The following is a 23,593-nucleotide window of genomic DNA, read 5'->3' as shown; positions in this document are numbered from 1 at the left end:
CTTGTGAGGGAAAGAGTGTGTGTATGGTATATGTGCACACACACACATATGCACACGTCTGCATACTAGTATACTAGTCTATGGTCTACTGTAGGCAGAACTAATCAATCAATTGATTAATCTTGTGTGTGTGTGTGTGTGCGCGCGCGCGCGCGCGCGCGCACGCGCACGCGCACGCACACACATGTAGAGGCCAGAGGTCTTTGTCAGATGTCTTTCTCTGTGGCTCTCTGCCTTATTTCTTTTAGACACTGTCTCTTACTGACCCTAAAGGTAGCCATTCCATCTAGACTCACCAGCTGGCCTGCAAACCCTCAGAATTCTTCTGTTTCTGCCTTCCAGGGCTGGGACAGGCATGTGTCACCAACTCCCAGATTGTATGAGGGTTCTGGGATCTGAACTCAGATCTTCATGATTGTGTGGCAGTCACTCTACCCTTGGGCTTTCTCTCCATACCCCATAGGCAGAATTTTTTAAACGTCTCTCTCTACCAAGATGCCGTGCTCTGATCTCCAGACTCTGCATGTATAAGCTCTCACTCTTGTGATTACCCTGCAGGAAAGGTATCACCTGACATTAAGGTGGGGAGGGAGGTTGTCAGTGGACCAGATCTAATTACAAAGGCTGTCAAAACAACGCTTGTCCAGGCTAAGAACAGAGGGGGAAGTCAGAGAGACTGGGAATACAGAACACTCAGGAGTTTCCTGACTGAAGACAGAGGGCCCTCCTCAAGGATCAGAGTGCTGTCTGTAGGGGCCAAGGTGACCTCTGGCCAAGTCACCAGGGAACTGGGGATCTCAGTCTTCACAGTCATGCAGAACTGAATTCTGCCAACAATCTGACTGATCTTAGAAGAGAATTCTTTCCGGGGAGCTCAGTGCAGCCGATGTCTGTTTTGGCCTTTGGATGGCCCGAGCTTGGAGCTCTGCCAATCCCAGCTGACCTTCTCACCAGCAGAACTGGGGAGTCACAAGTGGGCATTGGTTCAAGTCACCAAGTCTGTGGTGATTTGTTACACAGCAATAGACAATTTAATTTCTGCTTCCAGATGCCAACTCAGTGATTAGCTGATGGTGATTCTATCCCCTACCCTGCCCCTCTCCAGGATGGTAGCCCTGAAGAGGTGACCCAGCCATTTTAAACTACCCTTGGACTTTTTTTTTTTTTTTTTTTTGGTTTTTTCGAGACAGGGTTTCTCTGTGTAGCTTTGCGCCTTTCCTGGGACTCGTTTTGGAGACCAGGCTGGCCTTGAATTCACAGAGATCCGCCTGCCTCTGCCTCCCGAGTGCTGGGATTAAAGGCGTGCGCCACCACTGCCCAGCTACCCTTGGACTTTTAAGTGTGAGCTCTCAGCCTGTGAATGTTTTTGTATGACAGTCTGTCTCATGTAGCCCAGGCTGTCCTTGAACTCGCTGAATATCACATGATGTCCTTTAATTCTGATCGGTCTATCTCTAACCCCCTGATTGTTTCGATTACAGGTGTGTGTGTGTGTGTGTGTGTGTGTGTGTGTGTGACCATGCCTGATTTATGTGGTAGTGGGGATCAAACTCAGGACTTTAATGAATTCTAGGCAAGCACCCTACCAACTGAGCCATATCCCCACCCATGTGCGACGGTCTGGCTAGAGCCACAGTGAATATGGGCAAGAGGAGAGTTCTCTGGGTACCAGCTGGTGGGTACCGGCTTCCTCAATGGAACAGATGTATTCATTCCTTTTAGGGCATTCATAGAAGAAGCCTAATAGATTCTTGACTTAGGCAGTCTTCCAGATTTTTTTTTTTAACTTTTCTTACCTGTTGCTCACCTGAGAAGTTACCCATTGCTTCTTCTCAGTTGGGCTACACCCCAGGCTAGACTGAGGTATAAGAGGATGATATTGGTATAGAGATGAAAGTGATTGACAGGCATGGATGTGACACAGAAACTGGAGTCTCATGGGATGAGCTGAGCCGAGTCAAGATGTCCAGATGATGCCCTTAGGGGAACCTCTGTGCTCAGGGTGCATCTAACAGCCAGGACTGGCTGGCTGGCCCACACTGGCATCTGTTCTCCTTGGTGCAGGGTGTTGGCTAAGTTCCAGATGAAGGACAGCAGGCCAGGGGAAACCTGGGGTGGGGTTTCCAGAGTTTCTGGTTGAGGTTCCTGAGGCAGCCTGGTTTGTCAGCCATGGGAGCCCCGGGAAGGTACCTCCTGAGAAGGGGCCAGTTCCATCTCTCAGCTGTAAGCAGCCTTGTCTCAGGGAGGTGGGAACACAGGTCCTTAGGGTAGACAAGTGAGAGCCAGAGAGGCCCATGGCAAGCAGGAAGGGTGAACTGGGTTCTGGAAGGTTGGGCAGGGAGGAGACCTGGACAGTGCCAGCTGGAAGCTGACTGCTTCTGGGTGAGCATGGGCCCACTTGGGATGGACTGATTTCCCACACCCAGCGTCACCAGGGATGTCTTAGTTACTTTTCTATGGCTGTGAAGAGACACCATGACCAAGACAACTTACAGAAGAAATCGTTTAATTGGGGACTTGCTTACAGTGTCAGAGGGTGAGTCCAGCTGCTGCTGCTGGCATTATCCCAGTGCTGAGTAATTCCTTCCTGAGGATCCCAGGCCTTGGAGTGATGTCAACTGAAACATTTTTGATTTTGTTAACAAAGGAAGTCATCACAAATCCGACTTGCCATGAACTTGCAGCATTTTAAACCAGCCTTGAGGATTTGTCTTTCGGTGCCGGAACTGGAGGTCCAGGGGCCAGGCCTCACACTGGTGCTGGTCAATTCCTCTCCTATAGCAGAGACACATGCAGATCTGTACCAGCTCCGGCTGCTGCCAGGGCAGCAAACGCCAGGCTTGAGGAAGGAGAAGCTGCCTAATGGCTGGAGAAAGCAGCTGCCATGCTGTGTGATTTTGTGTAAGGCCCCTGTCTCTGGGCCCTAACCAAGGAGGTTGACAGATTGATTACTCCCATCCCTTCTGGTTCCTGTGTCTAGATTTGTAACTAAAATACAATGTTGTGTCTTTGTGTCCCTGTCCATAATCTTCCTGGAGATTTCCTTTGTCAGGGCTTAGGGTTCGGCTTATTTGAAGAGAGTGTGCTGCCCACACCTTGGGGAATGCCTCTCTGACCCAGTGTCATTTCCATGTCCATGCACTGTGGTAGTGGAGCCCCTGCAGTGTGGTCTGTATCTGTCTGTCTGTCTGTCTGTCTGTCTGTCTGTTCCCTGTCACATTGACCCAGTATTATGTGCCGTGAGTCCCCAAAACCCCACCCACAGCAGTGAGGCATGACCCTAGGCACAGTGTCTGGAAGGCTGGATCGAGGAAGTCATAAGCAACCAGAACCTTGTGTGTGTGCAGGTGCGGGGGTGCAGGCCAGAGGCTGATGTCGGCCTCTGTTGAGCTCCACCTTAGTTTTTGAGACGGTCTCTTCACCAAACCCGAAGCTCTCTATTTCAACTAAATTGACTGACCAGAGAGATGCCCCGCCCCCCGGCCCCGGGGTCCACTTGTGCTGGGTCACCCACGCCCGCAGTGATGTCCAGCTCTTATGTGGATGCTGGGGCTCTGAACCCGGGTCCTCATGCTTGTGCAGCAAGTGCTTTATCACTGAGCATCTCCCTAGCCCACCAGAAGCTTCTCAGTGGTACCCAGCACCAGTGATTGACGGCAGTGGCATTTTCTGCCTCCCGAGACTCTCCCTGTTAGCAGCTGATGTCTCCCCTGTCCCTTGTTCTTGGCTCTTAGAAAGAAGAGTTTCAAGATGATCCGGTCGCAGTCTCTGTCCCTGCAGATGCCAACACAACAAGACTGGAAGGGCCCTCCAACTGTCAGTCCGGCTGTGTCTCCTGTAACCCCTCTGGTCCCCGGAGCCACTTCCAAGCCTGGGCCAGCACCCTATGCCATGCCCGAGTATCAGCGGGTCACTATCAGTGGAGACTACTGTGCGGGGGTAAGGTCATACGCACCCTTGAAGGCTGGCCCAGTGTGTGTGTGTCTGGGAGGTGGTGGAAGAGGGCCCCTAGTGGAGACTCTGGGGTGTGGGCATGTCTCAGGAGCTGCCCCATCCTGGTGTGCAAGACCAAAGGCTTCAGGCTGGCGTGCTGGGGCTGTGGCTGTGCTCAGTCAGTTCTGTGTGTTCCCCAGCCCAGAACTCTGCCCTCTGAGAAGGGTACCAACTAGATCCGTCAACATTCCCAGTGTCCATGGAGACTACGTGATGGCATTGACTGGTGTAAAATTAGCTCTTACAAGCTTAGGTCAAATCTTTAAATATAGGCTAGAAATCCCTCAACCAGCAAGAGAGGCGTTTGATGAGAAAATGAATAAACTTTTTCTATTCAACAATCCCCTTAGAGATGATTCTATAGTCATTTATGAAAGAGCTCCCTTGTTCTTCTTTAGGAGTGCATAGCATTTCATTGTGTGGTTGTACCACATGCATATTGACTTCCTGGGGATGGGCATTTAGATGGGAACTAATGCAGTTCTTTTGTGGCCAGGCTGCTGCTCTGCCAGCTCCTGGCTTTCAGCCTTAGCCTCCTGGCCAGGGCTCGGTGTCCACCTCACGCATGTGGGCAGAGTAGAGGACAGAAGTGGGCTGCATGCACGCTGAATGGAACGTGAGCTTGCACGGTTACCTCCCCTTCTTCCCTCCCTCTGTGCATATCTAGGGAGCTGTGAGCCTATGAGAGGCTCACTGACCTTGCTGAGCCTGGTACCCAGAAGGCCTGGGGCTAGCCACTAGGCCTGCGGGGCCCACAAGCTTGGCTAATGGCTGCTCCTTCCCGGGGACCCTGCACCTTCTCTGAGCTCCTTGGTTACCTCCTGAGGCCCTTGTCAGGCCGAGTCCTTTGGCTTTTCTGGGGGTGGGGACATGGCTTTGTCTTAGCATGTGTCTGCTGTCCTGTCCCTGTGGCTGCTCTGAGGCCAGTCCCCTGGAAGGTGCAGAGAGGAATGAACACACCCTTGTGTGGGGATTTGAGACAGAAAGGGAGCTGCTTCCACTTTAGAAAGCAAGGAGTCAGATTTGGGGAAATGAATGAGAAAAACATATGTTGACTGCTTCTCTCTGGTGACAGAGTAGGACAAGGGAGACCAGAGGGTTTGTACCCATGACACTTTATTTATCCACCCCAAGGGCATCTGAAGCAATTAGGAGAAATGTGAATATCAGGGTCTTGGAAGACAAGTACACAGATATCTGTAGATTCACAACATTTCAGTCAAACCAATGATGCTACGAGGCAGAGGAGGAAAATTCCAGGCCCAGCTTCCCTCACTCTGCTCCTCCGGCTTCCTGCACCTCGCCGTTGGTGTCCCCTCCCTCCTGTCATGCCTGTCCATCTGCATCTCATCAAGCAAATACAGACCTTAGTGACATTCATCCTCACTGAGTGACTAGGGTGATGGAGGCTGGGAAGGTGACCAGAGATCTCACAGGCCTCTGAGTGTGAGGAGAGCATCCTGGGGCTTTGTGGATCAGTCAGATCAGGGTCTGAAGTTGGACTTTGTAATCTCCTGGCAGTGATGGATCCTTTCTGGGCCTAGTTTCCCCAGTTAAGAAACAAAATGAAACCTATGGAACATCTAGTGCTAAAATGTGACTAAGAGCCCGGCTGACCTGATGAGTGGGGTGGTTGCCAGATTGACTGACAGCTCAGGATTGGCAGAGCAGCAGCCTGAGAACATAGATGTTTTGCTTTTAGCATCTGGGGATTCATGGAGTTTCTCAGTGGAAAATTATGGTGGTTATCCTTACCAGGGACAGGCCCCAGGCTCTGTATGCTGGGTGCAGCCACAGGCTTCTGGTTCAATCAGGATCCTTGAGACCAGTCTGGGGTGTGCAGGCTGAATACCCGTCTCCCTTCTAGCAGCCCTATCTCTCTTCCTGTGTCTCCTGTGTCAGGGTCTCAGAATGCAGAACCCGGCTGTACTTCCAGTCTTAATTTATTACAAAAAGGACATAGAGCAAGTCAGCAAAGGAGAGGGACTTGCAGGGTGAGGTCTGGGGGATACCAGGACAGGCTCCAGTGGGTCCCTCCCAGTGAGGCACCAACACCTAGTGACCATCAGGGAAGCTCATTAGAGACTTGGTTTTCCTCACACATCTGCATAGCACATCCTCAGTTCCAGACTCTTGGAAGGAACTCAGGTACCCAGCATAAATCCTAGTGTTTGTGTAAACAGATCACACCCAGTGAGACCCTCTTATCAGTCAGATGGGAACTGTCCTGAAATCCAGGTTCACGGGAGCCAGGCTCGCACAGGGCCTCTCCAAGCACAGCTGTCTCTGGCTTGTGGGCAGACCCTCTCTTGCATGCCTTCTTGCTGCAGATCACTGTAGAAGACTATGAACAGGCTGCCAAGAGTCTGGCCAAGGCCCTGATGATCAGGGAGAAGTATGCACGGCTTGCCTACCACCGTTTCCCACGGACCACAGCCCAGTACCTGGCTCATCAGGGGGAAAGTGCACCTTTGGAAGAGGGTCTCCCAGGTATGGAGTCTTGGGAGCAAGTGGGATCCTATGTGTGGGCCTGACTCAGGAGTTGGTTGGGGCTTTTTGTTGGCTGCGTATTTTTCTACCAGTGGTGTTTTTTTTGGGTGGGACTCTTGATGTGTTTGAAACAGTACAATCAAATGGCAGCACAGGATGGGTTGGGTAGGATTAGATACAGTGCCCATGTGCCCTGGGCAGAGCAAGCAGACTGTGAAGCGAAACACACTTGTATTCGTATCTGGATAGTGCCAATTTTTAGACCTTGAGCAAACTGCATCTCTAAATTTCAGTTTTGTGGTCTGAAAAATGGAATGCCAGCAAAAGCTGTCTCCCTGGGTAAGGCTGTGTGAATGTGTGTGTGGAGTGTTTAGTACAGATCTGGCATCTAGAATGTTCCATAAACGGCAGCCACATTTATGCTGCAAATTTAGGGAAGGGGGATGAGAAAGGACACTTCCTGATGTAGTGAGGGACCCAGGAGCAGCAGAGGCTGGAAATGAAGTCACTAAAACAAGGGCATGGGGACCGTCACCCTTGAAATCCAAGGATGGGGATCAGAAGAGGAGCTGGGGATTGCATCCAGGCCAGAACCCTGGCCACCTTGGGGTAATGGGTGCTAGGTTGTCTCTGTTTCTGGCCCAGTCTGTGCTGAGTATCCATTACCACCAGGGAGGGGCCTGGGTAAATCTCAGCCTTCCCAAGGCTATTTCCCTGTCTGTCTGAGGGACAGGACCCCAGTATTGGAGGGGCCAGGCGGGAACTACAGTCAGATGTGTGCTTTGTATGGCAGGAGGCCCTTGTGTCGTGGGCTTGAGTGTGGAAAGGTGACACAGTCTCTGGGTGGATGGGCTGTGGCTTCACACAGGCCTTTTCTACTCTCTTGCACCTTACACAATACTAGCACTATCTAGAGGTTCTTGGGCTGGCCTCCTGCTGTGTCTGATGGGTCATTAGCATCCTGCTCTGCTGTGTTCTGCTTTCTCTGTGGCCATCACAGCTCAGGGTCAGCCTGTTCCAGAGTCTGAGGCAGGACACCCTGCCCTGGACCCTGAGTGCTTCTTCCAATCAGGAGCCAAGGTTCCTCCTGCGTGGCAGGCAGCCGGCCTGCAAGGTGCTGGCTGACTTGCTGTGTTTATTCCCTGGCCAGAGACAGCTGATTAGGAGCCCCAGAACTCAGAGACTAATAATGCAGATGCTCTCAACAGCTGATGATTGTGTTCCCAGAAAACCAATTGGAAGCTGAAAATGTCCTAAGATGAAAAAGCATTTAATACATCCAACCTATGCTAACCATGCTCAGAACCTTTCTGTGAGCCTTCAGCTGGGCAAAATCATCAACTGCTTAGTAACAAAGTGCTGAATATCCCATGTAACTCATTGAGTATTATGCTGGCCGACAGACACACTTCTGCACAATCCTAAAGTCAAAAGAAAAACCATTAAATCGAGCCATTGGAAGCAAGGCCCTATGGGCACACCTGCTTATAAAGCATCTCCCTACCCACGCTTTTTACAGCCCTCCCAGCAGCCTGCTGGGTAAGGGGTGTCTCAGGCGAAGAGTCAGATCCGAGAGGCAAAGGGGTTTTCAGAATCTCACAACCAGGAAATAGTGGAGGTGTTTTACTGCTTGGGTTGGGCTGACTCAACCCAGTTCCCTGCTGGCAAGCAACTCCATCCTGGGCAGTTCCTGGGGATGCGGGGAATGGGGTGGGTAGGAGGGTGGGGTGGGGGGGTGGGGTGGATGGAGGCAAGGGTCTGGTCGCTGCTCCTTTTGCTCTTTTGGGGGACAGGTTGGCTTCTGTCTAATTCCTTGTCTGCCTTGGGCTCAGAAAAAAAAAATGTGGGAGGAGGGGGCAATTATTCCCCTCAGACATTCCCAATGTTGTCCATTCTCTCACTGGGAGAACACTCAGCCATTCTGTTCCAAAAACTCAAAATAAAATAAAACAAACATTCTTGGGGGCCAAGGAAGCCGAAGGTGAAGTCCATTTTAATTAAGCTAAACATACACTTATGAACACATGCACACACACACACACACACACACGCACACACCACACACACACACACACACACACACACACACACACACACACACACACACACACTGATATGCCAGCCTCGGGATAGGGTTGCCTAGAGACTGGACTATAGCAGCTAACAACACAAATCAGTGCATCTTCTGATACCAAGGTGTGAAGAACAATTATTCCACGCAGTGCTGAGGGTTATACAGACAAACAAAAACAAACCCGGGAAGCTGACAGATTGCACAAGTGTCACTTGGCCATCACTCATCCTGTTTTGCAGACTTCCACCCTCCCCCACTGCCCCAAGAAGACCCTTATTGCCTGGATGATGCGCCCCCCAACCTGGGCTATCTGGTCCGCATGCAGGGAGGCATTCTTTTCGTGTATGACAACCAGACAATGCTGGAACGCCAGGAGCCCCACAGCCTGCCCTACCCTGACCTGGAAACCTACATCGTGGACATGAGCCATATTCTGGCGCTCATCACCGATGGCCCCACGTAAGCCAGTCACCCCGGCTCCCCCTTTCACTGTGTGGGTGCTGTGGGAAGGAGCGGCAGGCTTTGATGCATGCAAACCGTCCTGGATTTTCCTTTTGGGGATGGTACAGGCTTAGAGTTGTTACTGCTTGTCCCCGCTGCACACATATGTGCGGGAGCTTCTGTGTGCAGTGGCTACTTGTGTCCTTACATCAGCTGTCACCCTCTCCTCAGGCCAGGAAACACCACAGAGAGCTGCCAGCCGGGGGCATGGGTGAGCCTGGAGGGAGCAATGAAGACTCACTCTTCAGCTCTTGGGCTTTCTGTGTTTTTGAAAGTAGCATGCAGGGAGCCTGGGGCCCTCTGTGTCCCCACCCATGCTCAAGGGCTTGGCTGGAGCTGACAGGGCAGGGGGCTCTCTTCCTGGCAGGGATATGAGCTAACCAATGGTGAAGGAGTCTGGGAAAGTGAAGGGTTGCCACAGTGCCATGTACCGTCTCTCTCAATCCTCCTGCCTTTTGGGGTTTGCTATGAGGGGTGTAGTCTCTGAGAAAAAAAAGAGTAGGACTGGGGAGGGTGGCCAGCTAGCTCTTGGTCCTCCCTGATCAGACGCCAGAATCAAGAGCCCGGAGAGGAAGGGACAGCTTCTGGGAAGCCTTCCTTGGCCAGGGGTGTGAGCAGTGACTCTTGTCTGAGAAGTTGTCAAGGAGAGTCCTTCTTGGGACAAACACTGGACAGAGTGCCATTAACCTTCCTTTCCTACCCTGAGACCCCTGTGCTCACCCCAGGGCTTGTCTCTGCATGTAGACGATGGCACTGCTGTGGGGGGGCATTAAAAATGTTATTATTGCCACTTATTATATGTATATGTGTATATCTGCATATGAGGAGGTCAGAAGCAGCCAGGTCCCCTGGAGCTGGAGTTACAGGCAGTTGGGATTTGCATACTTGGAATCAAACTCAGGTCTTCTGCAAGGACAATATGTGCTCTTAACCACTGAGCCCTCTCTAGCTCCAAGAAGCTGCTCTTTGTGGAGGCCTAGGGACTAGATAAGAAGGCAGCTGCTGTTTGGGAATGCTGGGGAAGCAGGATGGCATGAACTATGGTCAATTCTGTGTGGCTGGGCAGCTGAGCTGGGTGTGGGAGACATCTGTAGCAGCGATGCTCACCTTGGCTGGCTGAGGAAAGCTCCTCTGCCAGTGCTTTCTCTGGGTGGGGTGCCTGGAGTGTCAGTCCAACAAAGCTTTCTGTCCCAGTGTCCCTCACCCGCCCCTCACTGAAAATGTCCTCTTCCTGCAGGAGTCTCAGAGTTGAGGAGCCCTTAGGTCTTGGGATCTAGGGACTGACTGTTGGTCATGGGTGGATGGCTGGTGCCTCTGCATTCCAAGGTAGCTGGGCTGTACAAATAGTTTGACTGCTTTATTGATACTCCGGACCATGAATTCTATCTTTAAAGGATTCGGGTGGCCGAGGAGAGGTGAGGAGACAGCAGGAAGGCTGCTCAGTCAGACACTGGCCTTATTACATGCACTTCAGTCTGGGGTGCTACCATCTCCTCAGTCATGCACCAGGATGCTTATTCCTGTGCTAACTGTCCAAACACATAAGACAACAAAAACCTGCACGGGGTCCCAGAGTTGGGGCTTTCCGCCCCTGTGTCTTAACTGTCCCCTCACAGGCATGATGGCACATGCATGCAGGCCAGGACTGAGGGAAGCTGGAAGCATCTCCGTTCTTCCTCCTCCATCCTATCAGAGCCTGACCCTTCCACCCAGGGGTCACTACTCTCTCTGGACGTTGCTAAACCGCTGTTTGATGTGACTTCTTACTGTGGTCTCTCTCTCTCACCAACTTGCAGGAAAACCTATTGTCACCGGCGACTGAACTTTCTGGAATCCAAGTTCAGCCTTCATGAGATGTTAAACGAGATGTCAGAGTTCAAGGAATTGAAGAGTAACCCCCACAGAGACTTCTATAATGTGAGAAAGGTATGTCATGGCCAGTGTTCAAGATACTCACCTGGTCTGTTTAGGGCCAGAGCTGGGTGAGCATCAGGTCTCCTGGCTGGTCAGGTTTCTTGGCCAGAGGAGCCTGGTATGATGAGATGCGCATGTGCAGAAGGAAGACTGGTGAGCTGGGTCTTCAGATAGCATGGTACCACTCTAGATCTGTGGTGGGATGCCTCTGCTGGTGCACAGCTCTTTCTCCAGCATCGGAACATAGCCTGCTGACTGGTCCGAACAGTTAAGCACTGGTGTTTTTAGGGAAGTGGATGTGTTAGAGTCATCACGGAGGAAAAGCTGTCAAGATGTCTTTGGACTAGGAGGTGGCAGGTTAAAGTGAGTCACTGAGCTGCTCCTGTCTCTGCCCCTCTTCTACCTATGGAATGGCTGAGTGTCTCTGGCACCTTCTGCCTGCAGAGGTGGCAGCAAGGACAGGTGTGTGTGTGTGTGTGTGTGTGTGTGTGTGTGTGTGTGTGTGTGAAAGAATCCTGGCCTGGAGACTTTACACTTTCTTCCAGGTAAGTAAGACCCACTGAGACTTGTTGAGCATGGCGGATGGAGAGCAAGAGTCACTTCCTGCTGATAAGAAGTCCCAGAGACAAGTGCTGTGATGGGGTGGGAAATGGCTTTCAAGGAAAGGCCAGAACTGAGCAGGGGAGGGTGTGTGGTGTGGGGAAGGAAAGTGACAGTGGCATTCCTGTGGAGGGAGCAGCACATGCCAGCAGATGTCAGGAGGGAGGAGAGAAAGGAGAGAGGGCAAGTAGGTGGGGCTGGAACTTAGGTGACAGCCGGGTGGGGTGGGGAGGCTGCAGGACCGTGGGAAGGTTCTGAACTATGGAAGCCGATGGGCTTCTTAAGAATAAGTCTCAGACTGGACCAAGAGGCTTCAGAAGTGAGAGTAAGCCTCATGGGTTAAGACAGGCTTCTATCTTGGATGCCGGGGCAGAGGTGAAAGGTCATGGTTAGACCACGTAACTAGACACAATAGCCACTGTGTTCAGTCAGGTGGTGCCTCAGTTACTCTAAGAACTCGGCACATACCTGGCAGGCCAGTGAAACACCTCACCAAGTCCAGCACAGCCCTGCCCTCCGCAGGTGTGAATGCTCTGGGCCTGTCTCCTGATGCTTGGGGCCAGGGCGGCCTAGCTGACTGTGCTTCTAATATGGTTCTGTGGCCATCCCTGGACTACCCTTCACTATCCCTGGGCTGCTCCTTGGCCATGATGTGGGAGAGTGTCTTGGTATGAGACTGTCGGGGGAGTACAGAGATACTCTTGGGGTTCCCTGGCAGTCTGGGGTTGATCCTGCTCTATGACACAACAGTCTGGTTTGGGGCACCTTGGTTAGTCCATAAACATGAGTCCAAAGCTGCTGAGTTAGGCCTGTGCTTGTTCCTCCAGGGTGGGAGAGCTGGCCTGCTGGGTGCTGGATGCTTTATTACCCTCCTCAGAATCTGTGTCCTAGGGACAAGACTGGGATTTTAAAATCCACAGTGACTGGGAAGGGCATCCTATTTCTGTGGTGGCTGTCAGGTCCAGGGCCAGGCTCTGAAGGCAGGAGCCTGGGACATGGCATGTGTCTGTGTGGGTGGTAGGAATGAGTTATGACACTGTGAGCCCCAACTGGAAGGACCCTGTAACTGAGACACGTTTTCTGCCCAGTGCTTAGAAAGAGATGCTGTGTTTGCTACTTGCATGTTGGGTATTAGATGCAAATGGGCATTGTCCACTTTGGTTAAAGTGTCACATCAGGGACACCATAGGTATCATCTGGGCCAAGCCTGACCAGTGGGGATCGGCTCCCTGAAGCTATTCAAGCTTAAAGAAAAAAGTGTTATTGATTACTCATGTTTGCATGGTTGTGGGAATGGCCATTGTTAGCTCAGGTCCCTGATACCAACCAGTCCTGTGTTGAAATGTTACTGTTTGTGTGAACCTGGATCTCATGTGACCGTAGAGTATTCATGTAGATTTTTCTGGTGAATGGAAGACACTCATCTCCAATAAAGACCTTTTTTACTTATTCCTAATAGACTCACCTTTGAGATTCTGAAACTTGGACTGGGTGACTCCTGGATGGTCCAGCTGTTTTCATTCTCTATCCTGTGACTCATGGGAGCCACAGCAGGCAGTGTGTATGGCTGGGAAGCTGGAGGACATAGCTAAAATCGAAGAAGAATGTGTGGAGTCATGCTGAGATAGTAGTTAGGCCACACTACACTGAGCAAAGCCAGGCTGATCTTGTTTAGTCTCCGCTCTGAAGTGCTGGAGCCTCAGCCCTGCTCTGTGTGATGCTTCGGGTTTCACAGCTTTGAGTTGTTTCTGTCCCTCTTGGAGGAGTGTCAGAAACTGATGGCAGGAAGGACCCTGATGAGTGACTGATGTGTCCAACACCGTGGGCTGGCTGGGATAATGTACACAGAGGTCCAGTAGATCAAATGTCTGATTGGCATGCCTTACAGATGACCAACCAGCTGTGGACAGCATTTCCTGGCTTGAGGTCAGTGCCTCCTCACCCCAGCCTTGGCAGAGAGCCCAGTCAGCTGCGGCTCCAGGGTACAGGCTGGTGCCTGGGAGCACCTCTTGGTCTTCTTGAGCTCATGCAAGGTGACCCAGCATGCTGACAAGACTTAGTTACCTCTTCCCTTAGCCTGATAGATGGAACATAGCAAAAAGAGGCGATAGGGCGATTGGAATTTTAGGGGTGCCCTTGTCTTAGTTAGGGTTTCTATAGCTGTGAAGAGACACCATGACCATGGCAACTCTTATAAAAGAAACCATTTAATTAGGTAGCTTGTAGTTTTAGAGGTTCAGCCCATTATCATCATGGTGGGACATAGCAGTGTGCAGGCAGACATGGTGCTGGAGAAGGAGCTGAGAGTTCTACATCTTTGATCTTCAGGCAACAGGAAGTGAACCAAGACGCTGGGCATGGCTTGAGCATATATGAGACCTCAAAGCCCACCCCCACAGTGACACTCTTCTTCCAACAAGGCCACACCTACTCCAACAAAGCCACACCTCCTAATAGTCCACTCCCTATGAGCTTATGGGGGCCAAATACATTCAAACCTCCACAACCCTCACCCTAAAATTAATGACAGTGTTTAAAGAAAAAGTCAGCTCCAGCTTGTGTGTGCGGGGTTGGCAGAGTTGATAGAGGACAAGAGGAGAAGTTGCAGGGACCAGGAAAGAGAGTTCTTGTGACTGTGAGGTTGGAGCACATCTGTTTGGAAGGTAGAACTGATGGGATTGGCTGGTACCCGGAGAAGGGGATGGGCAGACTGAGCATCCCCCACTTTTTCATGGTGAACCTCTGAGTTCAGAATGTGCCATTTCTCAGACATCAAGGCCTGGGAGATGGTCAGGTTTAGGCTGCGGTCTGAGATGGAGAGTATAGTTTTGGGGGTACATTTGAATTCCTCAAATAGAGGTGTCAGATAGGCAACTAGTTAGCTCTGGAACTTTCAGCTGATGGTCCACATTTGGGAGTTGTTAGTGGAAAGTTTAAAGGCACAGATGGGGCCTAGGGAGATGGTCAGTGGTTACAGCTCTTGGTGTTCTTGCAGACGATTGAAGTTCAGTTCCCAGAATTCATGGAAGGCAGCTCACAACTATGTGTAATTTCATCTCCAGGGGATCTAATGCCCTCTTCAGCACCCTCCCGCCAGGCCTCTGCCTCTCTCTCTTTCTCTCTCTCTCTCTCTCTCTCTCTCTCTCTCTCTCTCTCTCCTCTCACCTTCTTTCATACACATTGGAGCACAACCACATACACATACATAAAAATAATCTTTAAAGACACAAGTGTCCTAGGTCTGGGGTGAGGATGAGCTGTCACAGGAGACCAAGGAGGAGAGGCCAGAGGTAAAGGGACAGCTTGCTGTCCTGGGAGTTCAGCATGCTGTGGAAGACCTGAGACATTCTACAAGGATGCTGAGATCCCACTGGGCTCCTTGCTGGTGCCTCCTTTGAGGAATCTGTTTCTACCAAGTGCAGGAGGACCCAACCTCTAGGTTCCTGTCTGTGAGTTAGAATTGGCTCTGAGGTCTGAGTCTACATGTTGGCTTAGAGTCAGGACACCTATTGCTGTATGGGGCTTGGAATTCCCGGGTTGGGGTGAGGTAGAATTGACAGAGAAAGGTATGGTGGCCATCCTTTTACCTCTATTAGGGCGATTTCTTTGGGATTCCCAGAGAAGTCAGTGGGAAGAGTGGAGTTTCAATGGTTTTATGAAACCATTGGAACTGATGGCACCGTGGGTTTACTCATCCACTCATGACTCACCTGGTACTTTGGACCAATCCTTGGGGTAGGTGCTATAGACTTGGATGCAGTGGACCTGGTCCCTATCCTTGAGGAGCTCCCAGGTAGATAGAAACATAGGAGAGGGGTCAGGAGGATGTGCCCATCAGTGTGGACGGCTGTACTGAGTGCCAAGGCTGAGCCAGGGAGAGAGTGGCTTAGCTGTACCCAGGGCATCAGGATTGGCTTCCATGTGGAGGAAGCAGAATGAAACAGATGAACTTGGTGGGAAGAAGACGACCTGCCAGGCTGAGGAAAGGCATGGGCAGTGTGATGCTGCACAGAGTAGCTTGGTGCCTGAGAAGCCACACCCACATGTGATGGGGTGGCGGGAAGGGGAGAATTAAGGTTGCATGCAGCCTTGATTCCAGGATAAAGTTTGGGGCTTGCCCCCGAGGATGTGAGGGCCATTTGGGGACTTGTCAAGAGGGGAAAATATAAACCAAAACAAAAATATCTTAATGCTGTTTGGAGGTAAGCTGAGTGGCAGGGCTGTAGGGAAGGAGATTAGCTCTGAGGCCTGGGGGATGGAAGGGCAATGGTGGGCACTGGCAACATCACCCATGTAGTCTAAGACTCTGCTCCACATCGAGGGTTGCGGTTCTTTGGTCACTAGGGGAGGGGACCCCGCTCATTGGCCAGTGGGGGATGTGTTCCAGGTAGACACGCACATTCATGCAGCGGCCTGCATGAATCAGAAGCACTTGCTGCGCTTTATCAAGCACACGTACCAGACGGAGCCTGACAGAACTGTGGCCGAGAAGCTAGGTCGGAAGATCACTCTACGGCAGGTGTTCGACAGCCTGCACATGGACCCCTACGACCTCACCGTGGACTCGCTGGACGTCCATGCGGTGAGTGAGCTTCGGCCCTGGCATCGCCAGCAGGGGGTGCTCTGCCCATAGAAGTTGTCATAGCTGTGCTTGGACAGTGGGTGGCTGGGGAATCATCTTCCTCTCCTTGTAGTCGAGGCTGTGGAAGGAATCTGGTGCTATTGAATAACAGGGCCGGGAACAAACATGGGTCGAAGGAAGACTATGGCAGCATGAAGTCGGATGGTTCCAGGGTCTAATCGCACTTGGGAGTCTTGTGCCCGTGGGTGACTCACTTAAGCTTTTATTTTCTTGTCTATAAAATGGCGACTGTGGGGCTGGAGAGCCGGCAGTTAAGAGCATTTACTGCTCTTGCAGTAGACAGGGATTCAGTTCTCAGAACCCATAGCTCACTATTGCCTGTAACTACAGTTCCAGGAACTCCAGTGCCCTCTTCTGGCTTTTGCAGGCACTGCATGCACTTGGAACACATCCAGCCAAATGGGCATACACACAGAAATAAAAAAATAAATTAAAATAAAAAGATTTATAAAGTGATGACTATCATGAACCTTGTTAATTTTCAAAGTTGTTAAAATGCTGACTGATGGTGCAGTTGCTGTGGAAACAGCATATGGTTCTTTAAAATGCAGAATCCCACAGTATTGTTGACTCCTACTCATACACTTGAAAACTTTGAAAACTGGGACATCAGCAGACACTTGCAAACTAGTGTTCATAGCAGCGTTACCTTCAGTAGTCAAAATGTAGAAAGCAATACAGTATTCAAAGACAAGTAACACAATGTAACAGATACACACAGTGAATACTGTTCAGACCTAAAAAGGCACAGTAAAAACTTTTTTTTTTTTTCTGATTCCATTTCTGTGATGTGTGTGGCACATGTGTGTACATGTATGTAGAGGCCTGAGGTCGATGCTGGGAATCATCCTGGATTGCTCTCCCACCTTGTTCTTTGAAGCAGGGTCTCTCAATCAAACTTAGAGCTCATCAACATGGCTAGTCTTAGCCAGCCTCTTTGGGGATCCCCTCTCTCTGCCTTCTGAGGCTGGAATTACAGGTGGGGCCACTACAGCCACCTGGCATTTATGTGGGCTTCTGGGGATCCGAACTCTGGTCCATAGTGTGTGCAGTAAGCATATTAGCTGCTGAGCCACCTTCCCTGATGCTAAACTTGTTATTTTTGACTGTTCAGTGGTCTTGTATGCGCTGTACGCCAGTTCTTCAGACCTCCAGGAGCTTGATACTCTGCCACTGTCCTGTCCAAAGAGTCCTATGGCTGACTGAGGGGACATGATCCTGGCATTCAGGACTTCCTAGGTTTTATGCAGGAAATAACGTAGAGCTGGGCATGGTGACAGATGCCTGTAATCCTAGCACTCTGGAGGATGAGGCAAGATTGTAGTTTGAAGCTACCTTGCACTACATAGTGTGACTCTATCTAAAAGAAAGGGAGGGAGGGAGGGAGAGAGAGAGAGAGATGGGGGTGACAACATTTTCCAGTGTGGCTGTCTTGTGACGGCCTGGAGACACATGTTTGGTCGTTACAGAGACATGTGGTAGAGCTGGCTGGTGTTCCCTCCTTACAGGGCCGGCAGACGTTCCACCGCTTTGACAAGTTCAACTCCAAGTACAACCCCGTGGGAGCCAGTGAGCTTCGGGACCTGTATCTGAAGACTGAAAACTTCCTGGGAGGAGAGTACTTTGCTCGGATGGTCAAGGTGAGTGAAAAAGTAGGGGCGTGTATGACCTCTGTCCCTTCCTCTCCCTGAAGGCCCTTCTACCACGCAGCACAGGCCAGTGCTGGTCTCCTGCTCTCAAGCATGGGCAGGGAAGGGGAGAGAAGGGGAAAGCTCGGAGCATCCTGGTGCCACCCCTGTCTGTTTGCAGCCCGAACTCGGCTGGTCGCAGGCTGGCTCCAGGTGGAGACATGGCTGCTGCCCAGCCTGGTTCTACAGCCAGGCCTGTTTCTACAGCATGCCGGTGTTATACCCTGGCCTCCCTCCCAGGAGAAGCCTCGGCTGGGGAGTGGGTGCTTACATGGCGGCACCAGGGATTTAGATCAGCCCTCCCACCCATGAGCAGGTAGCTAAAGGATCTCAGGGCCCACCTGGGGATTGGGGTCTCCCATGTGGCTGAGAGTCTCTTGGGCTGACTCAGTTCTTTTTGGTACCAGGAGGTGGCCCGGGAACTGGAGGACAGCAAATACCAATACTCAGAACCACGGCTCTCCATCTATGGCCGAAGTCCCCAGGAGTGGTCCAGCCTGGCCCGCTGGTTCATCCAGCACAAGGTCTACTCACCCAACATGCGCTGGATCATCCAGGTGCCCCGGATCTAGTAAGTAGTGTTTGTCTGCCCTGGGTCCTCTGGGGACCCCAGCCTGTCCTACATGGCTCCTATGCTATTGAGGGGAAGGCAGGGCAGGGGTGCTGCTGCTTGGCTCTCAGCACACATCACTCTTGCTTTTGAAGAATATATGGCAAGACCTTGGTGGGGGACTACCATCCTGCCTTTTTCTCATTGAGGATTTGGGTGAGCCTGGGCCACAACATGCCCGGCAGTGTCCTGCATTGCTGACCTCTCCCTGACTGCCTGTCAGAGTGCCTCTGTCATCCCCAGCTGGGCTGGGCATGGGGTTTAGTCTGTTCACTGGAAATCTGAGGACTCTTCTATCAGATCTCACCCAGCCTGAATCCCACCCCTTCACTCTGGAAGTGGCCTCTGGTTTGATGGGCACAGGAAGGGGCGGAGTTTGCATAACACTCACCACACTGGGGCTTTGCTCTGCTGAGAAAGTAACTGGCCCTCCTGGCAGATCAAGTCCTAACGAGCAAGCCTTTGATTTCCCCAGTGACATATTTAGGTCAAAGAAACTACTGCCCAACTTTGGGAGGATGCTGGAGAACATTTTCCTGCCCCTTTTCAAGGCTACCATCAACCCCCAGGATCACCGGGAGCTTCACCTCTTCCTCAAATACGTAAGTGTGGGGCCTCTAGTGAGCTCAGTGTGGCAGAGGAGGGCACACCTGCTCCACAGTGGGCCCGGCCAGACTTCCTCCTCCTCCCACTCTGCTTCCATCCCCAGCTCCTGGATCCCAGGCCTGGGCTGCCAGCTCCAAGCAGCTTTCTAAAGAGGAGGGGAAGCTGCTTCTCAGGGTCGTGGTGGCTGGTGATGCTTTGTCTGTCCCCAGTAGAGAAGGGCAGCCATAGGCAAGAATCACCAGCGCTTAGCCTGGAGGCTGGAGATACCTGATTTAAAAAAAAAAAAAGATTTCCCAGGTCCTTCCCAGCAGAGCAGAGACACCCTGGGGCCGCTGCTGTGCCTGGCCGAGGCTGGCCCCGGCCAGGGCCTCCTGGTCTGCTGTCAGGCATCTAGCTGGTGTCTCACGGCCATACCTGGCAAACCCAAAGGAATCCTCTACCCAAAGCCACAAATCCAGCCCTTGTAACAGGCTTTTTCTTTTGGGCCACCAACCAGCTCCCAAATCACGACACAGAGACTTATTATTAGTTTTGACTGCTCGGCCTAGCTTAGGCACATTTCTAGCTAGCTCTTTTAACTTAAGTTAACCTGTTTCTCTTTATCTACCTTTTGCCTTGGTTCTTATTACCTTTCTTACTTCTGTACATCTTACTCAACTGCTTCTCTGGTTGGCTGGCATCTGCCTGGCTTCCTGCCCCGGGCATGTCCCTCTTCCTTTCCCCCTTCTTTCATTCTTCCTTTTCTTTCTCTGGAACCGGGATTTCTTCTCTCTGCCTGGCAGCCCCGCCCTCCTTTCTCCTGCCTAACTATTGGCCGTTCAGCTCTTTACTAGACCAATCAGGTGCCTTAAACAGGCAAGATATCGTTACATTATTAAACACACATCCTTACATCATTAAATGCAGCATAAACAAAAGTAACACACCTTTGCACAGTTAAAGTAATATTCTGCAGCATAAACAAATGTAACACATCTTTGCTTAGTTAAGATTCTACAAGCCTATATGGGCCCAGAGCCTGGTCATCCCTCTTGGACAGCTTCCTAATTCACTTTGGTTCTGGTTTGCTCAACAATAAAATGAGGCTCCAGTTACCTCCCCCCCACCCCCCCACCCACAGTAACACTCAAGTACTAACTAGCTGGTGAGTTGGAAGGCCAGCAGGACTTGATGGGAGTGGTGCATAGCATATCAAGTAGGTTCCTCCCACCTCAGCCTGTCACTGCTGCTGTTGGCAGTGGCTGTTCCTGCAGCACTGGCCTCTTTGGCATGGCAAAAGGAAAATTTGGCAGCTTGGACTCACCCTTATCTGGCCCAGCCTCAGTTTCCTCATTGTGCCACACAAGGGCTGGACATTCTCCAGGCTGGCCACTGGACCCATTGGGAATCCCTAAGGGACAGACTAGGGTGCTGTACCCCATCTCTAGGCCTTTGAGGGATAAGACTGCAGAGGCCCAGGGTCCCCAACAGAAGTGAGAGCTCCTAAGCTCTATCTGGAGCTGAGCTGAGTCCTGGATGATCCTCAATGTCAGCATCCTTACTTCCCAAACAGGTGACAGGGTTTGACAGCGTGGATGATGAGTCCAAGCACAGTGACCACATGTTCTCAGACAAGAGTCCCAGTCCAGACCTCTGGACCAGTGAGCAGAACCCACCCTACAGTTACTACCTGTACTACATGTATGCCAACATCATGGTGCTGAACAACCTTCGCAGGTGGGTGAGGTGGCCCTGGAATGAGCCCCTGTTCCACACACATGTGATCCATGGGTATGTGTTCACTTCTGCCAACATGCACACCCAAGTAGATGTTAAATTTATCATGACTGCTCACACATGTGGGCATATGCATGAGAAGACTCAATGCCAATACATATGTGCATCATAAATACAATAATGCTATACATTTGCACACATATGTTCATATGTACATATTCACCAGCATATACCTCCACGTCAATCCCTGAGACAGGAATGACCTAGGACATGCCAACACATATGCATGCTTATTTACTCTGCAGCAATCTGCACACATGCATTTGTGCTTTGCAAAAATGTAACTACCATGTGATAAGCACAGTCCAGGCACAGGAGGGATGGGGGAGGGGTGAAGCAGATTCAGTCTACACAAGCCTGAGGGTGGTCTCCTGTGCACAGAGGAACAGGTTTGTGTTCCTCCACAAACCAGAGGAAGCACATGCTGGCAGGGGCCAGATACCTGGGACACAGGACACAGCCACATTCCCTTCTCTACAAGTCTAATTCCATATACCTTCCTTTGGGAGCATGGATTCCCACTGGCTAGCATGGAGCCAATCCAAGTTTGTGGTGTGGAGGTTTAGAATGGGGTGGAGAGAAGGGCCTGGGACCAGGGTGGAGGAGGTCCTGAGCTGAGCTCTGGGAGACAGGCTGTCCAGGTCTGGCTCTGTCACTGGCCTGCTCAGTGTCTTTCAACACAGGTCACCCTCTGGGCCTTTGCTCATTTCTGTGGTAAAGAGTTTGGACTTGGTTTCTCATGGTGGACGGAGGCCACAGTCCTGGAAAGTGGGGAAGGGGGGAAGGACGGAGGAAGGCCGGGGCCTCTCTATTGCCAGCCTCCTCTGCCCTGGACGTCAGGTCTCTTGGCTTCGACATTGTAGGAAGGGCTGTTTCTAGGCTGCACTGGCTTAGCTGTGCTGACCATGCCATGGGGATGTTCTCCCCTGGAGTGGGTCCTGGGCTGGGATGTGGCCAACGTAAACCAGGGGCATGTCCTGACCTGGAGCCTCTCTTCCACAGGGAACGAGGCCTGAGCACGTTCCTATTCCGGCCTCACTGTGGGGAGGCAGGCTCCATCACCCACCTAGTGTCTGCCTTCCTGACTGCTGACAACATTTCCCACGGGCTGCTCCTCAAGAAGGTAAGTGGGCCAGTCCCCGAGGCCATGCTAGGTGTGCTGGGTCCCCATCACCCACTCAGAGTGTTTGCTGGTCAGTGGTGCTGGAGGCCACGGCTCCTGGAGGGCTGGGCTACCTGGAGTCTTCTTAGGTTCACTCACTATTTATTTACATTTTTTTCATCTATTTTGATCATTATTCTTTCCCCTCCAACTCCTCCCCACCTCCCTTCACAGCTTCATGTTCTCTTTCTCTCTCAACAACAAACAAAACAAACAAATTAAAGCAGGAAAAACAGCAAACAAAAGCAATTGGGCACAGCCAGGCAGTGGTGGTGCGCACCTTTAGTCCCAGCACTCGGGAGGCAGAGGCAGGCTGATCTCTGTGAGTTCGAGGCCAGCCTGGTCTACAGAGGGAGTTCCAGGACAGCCAGGGCTGTTACACAGAGAAACCCTGTCTTGAAAGAAAAAAACAAAGCAATTGAGCTCACTTTTAATCATAAAATAACCAAACATATCATGGTTTAGATTAAAAAAAAAAAGTAACCAGAAATCACCTACTTACATTATAGATATAGTTCAATCAGTTGTTTAGTATTTCCAGCCCCTTTTTTCTTTCTTTTTTAAAGACTAATTTTTAAAAATTATGTTTATGCATGCATGTCTGTGTGTGGGTCTGTGCATGAATGGGTGCAGGAGCCTGCAGAGGCTGTCATATCCCTTGGAGCTGGAATTACAGGTTATTGTCAACTGCCCTAAGCTGAACTCAGGTCTTCTACAGGAGCACTACATGGTCTTAACCACTAAGCCATCTTCCCCAGCCACCTTCCTCCTCTATAGCATAATTTTAACATAACATTAAGCCACAGCGTTGTGATCCCTCCACGGTGACTAACAACCCTCATTCTGTGCGGCGATATTCCTAGGCCCTCATTCTAAAGGCCTTTGGACAAAGGACACACTATTGAGTCAGTGATTGACTCAGTCCCTGGCAGTGGGCACAGCGGCCATCTAGCTTTGCTTTGTGTAGGTGATGTCACTGTGAATCTGGGTACTCAGCCTCCCTACACATTGGGTCACTTCCAAAATATCCCCTTGCTCTGGCCCTGACATCTCTCCGGTCACACTTCTAAGGGACAGCAGCCCAAAGCTTGCCTCTTTCCTTCTCTTCAGGTTAGGTCTCTAGAGTGTGAACAGCACTCTGCTAGTCACTTCCCACCGCTGTGTCCAAATGCCTAACAGGAAGCATCTGGAAGGAGGAAGGGCTTATGCTGGCTCACACTTTGAAGGATTCAGCCCATCACGGCAGGGATGCTATGATATACCGGGGTTACATTGCCTCTGTAGTCAGGAAGTAGAAAATGGGTAGGAAGTAGGCCCTAGCTATTACCAAATGTCAAGGCCCCAAACCAGTGGCCCGCTTCCTCCAGTGAGGCTCTATTTTCTAAAGGTTCTACAACCTTCCAGAACAGTCCTACCAGCTGGAGACCCGGTACTCAAACACACAAGCCTATGGAGGGCATTTTGTATCCAAACCAATGAAAGGCTCAACTTGAACATTCCTCACACCTATGGGGTTCTTCTGGCCTGCCCACTTTAG

General features: G+C 51.2%; 1 protein-coding gene across 1 annotated transcript in view; it reads left to right on the top strand.

Annotated features, from left to right (window-relative positions):
- Positions 1 to 23,593, top strand: part of Ampd3 (adenosine monophosphate deaminase 3) — a 37,565-nt gene that overhangs the window by 8,876 nt on the left and 5,096 nt on the right. Inside the window, exons 2-11 of the mRNA XM_059251512.1 lie at positions 3,735 to 3,939; positions 6,324 to 6,483; positions 8,797 to 9,016; positions 10,855 to 10,984; positions 15,960 to 16,154; positions 17,723 to 17,854; positions 18,310 to 18,473; positions 18,988 to 19,114; positions 20,671 to 20,834; positions 21,897 to 22,017. Coding sequence (XP_059107495.1) covers positions 3,735 to 3,939; positions 6,324 to 6,483; positions 8,797 to 9,016; positions 10,855 to 10,984; positions 15,960 to 16,154; positions 17,723 to 17,854; positions 18,310 to 18,473; positions 18,988 to 19,114; positions 20,671 to 20,834; positions 21,897 to 22,017 — 1,618 coding nt within the window. The remainder of the gene's footprint in view (positions 1 to 3,734; positions 3,940 to 6,323; positions 6,484 to 8,796; positions 9,017 to 10,854; positions 10,985 to 15,959; positions 16,155 to 17,722; positions 17,855 to 18,309; positions 18,474 to 18,987; positions 19,115 to 20,670; positions 20,835 to 21,896; positions 22,018 to 23,593) is intronic.

Source organism: Peromyscus eremicus, chromosome 1 (assembly GCF_949786415.1).
Source record: "Peromyscus eremicus chromosome 1, PerEre_H2_v1, whole genome shotgun sequence".
NCBI classification, from domain to species: Eukaryota; Metazoa; Chordata; class Mammalia; order Rodentia; family Cricetidae; genus Peromyscus; species Peromyscus eremicus.
This window is presented reverse-complemented; position numbering and strand designations above follow the sequence as displayed.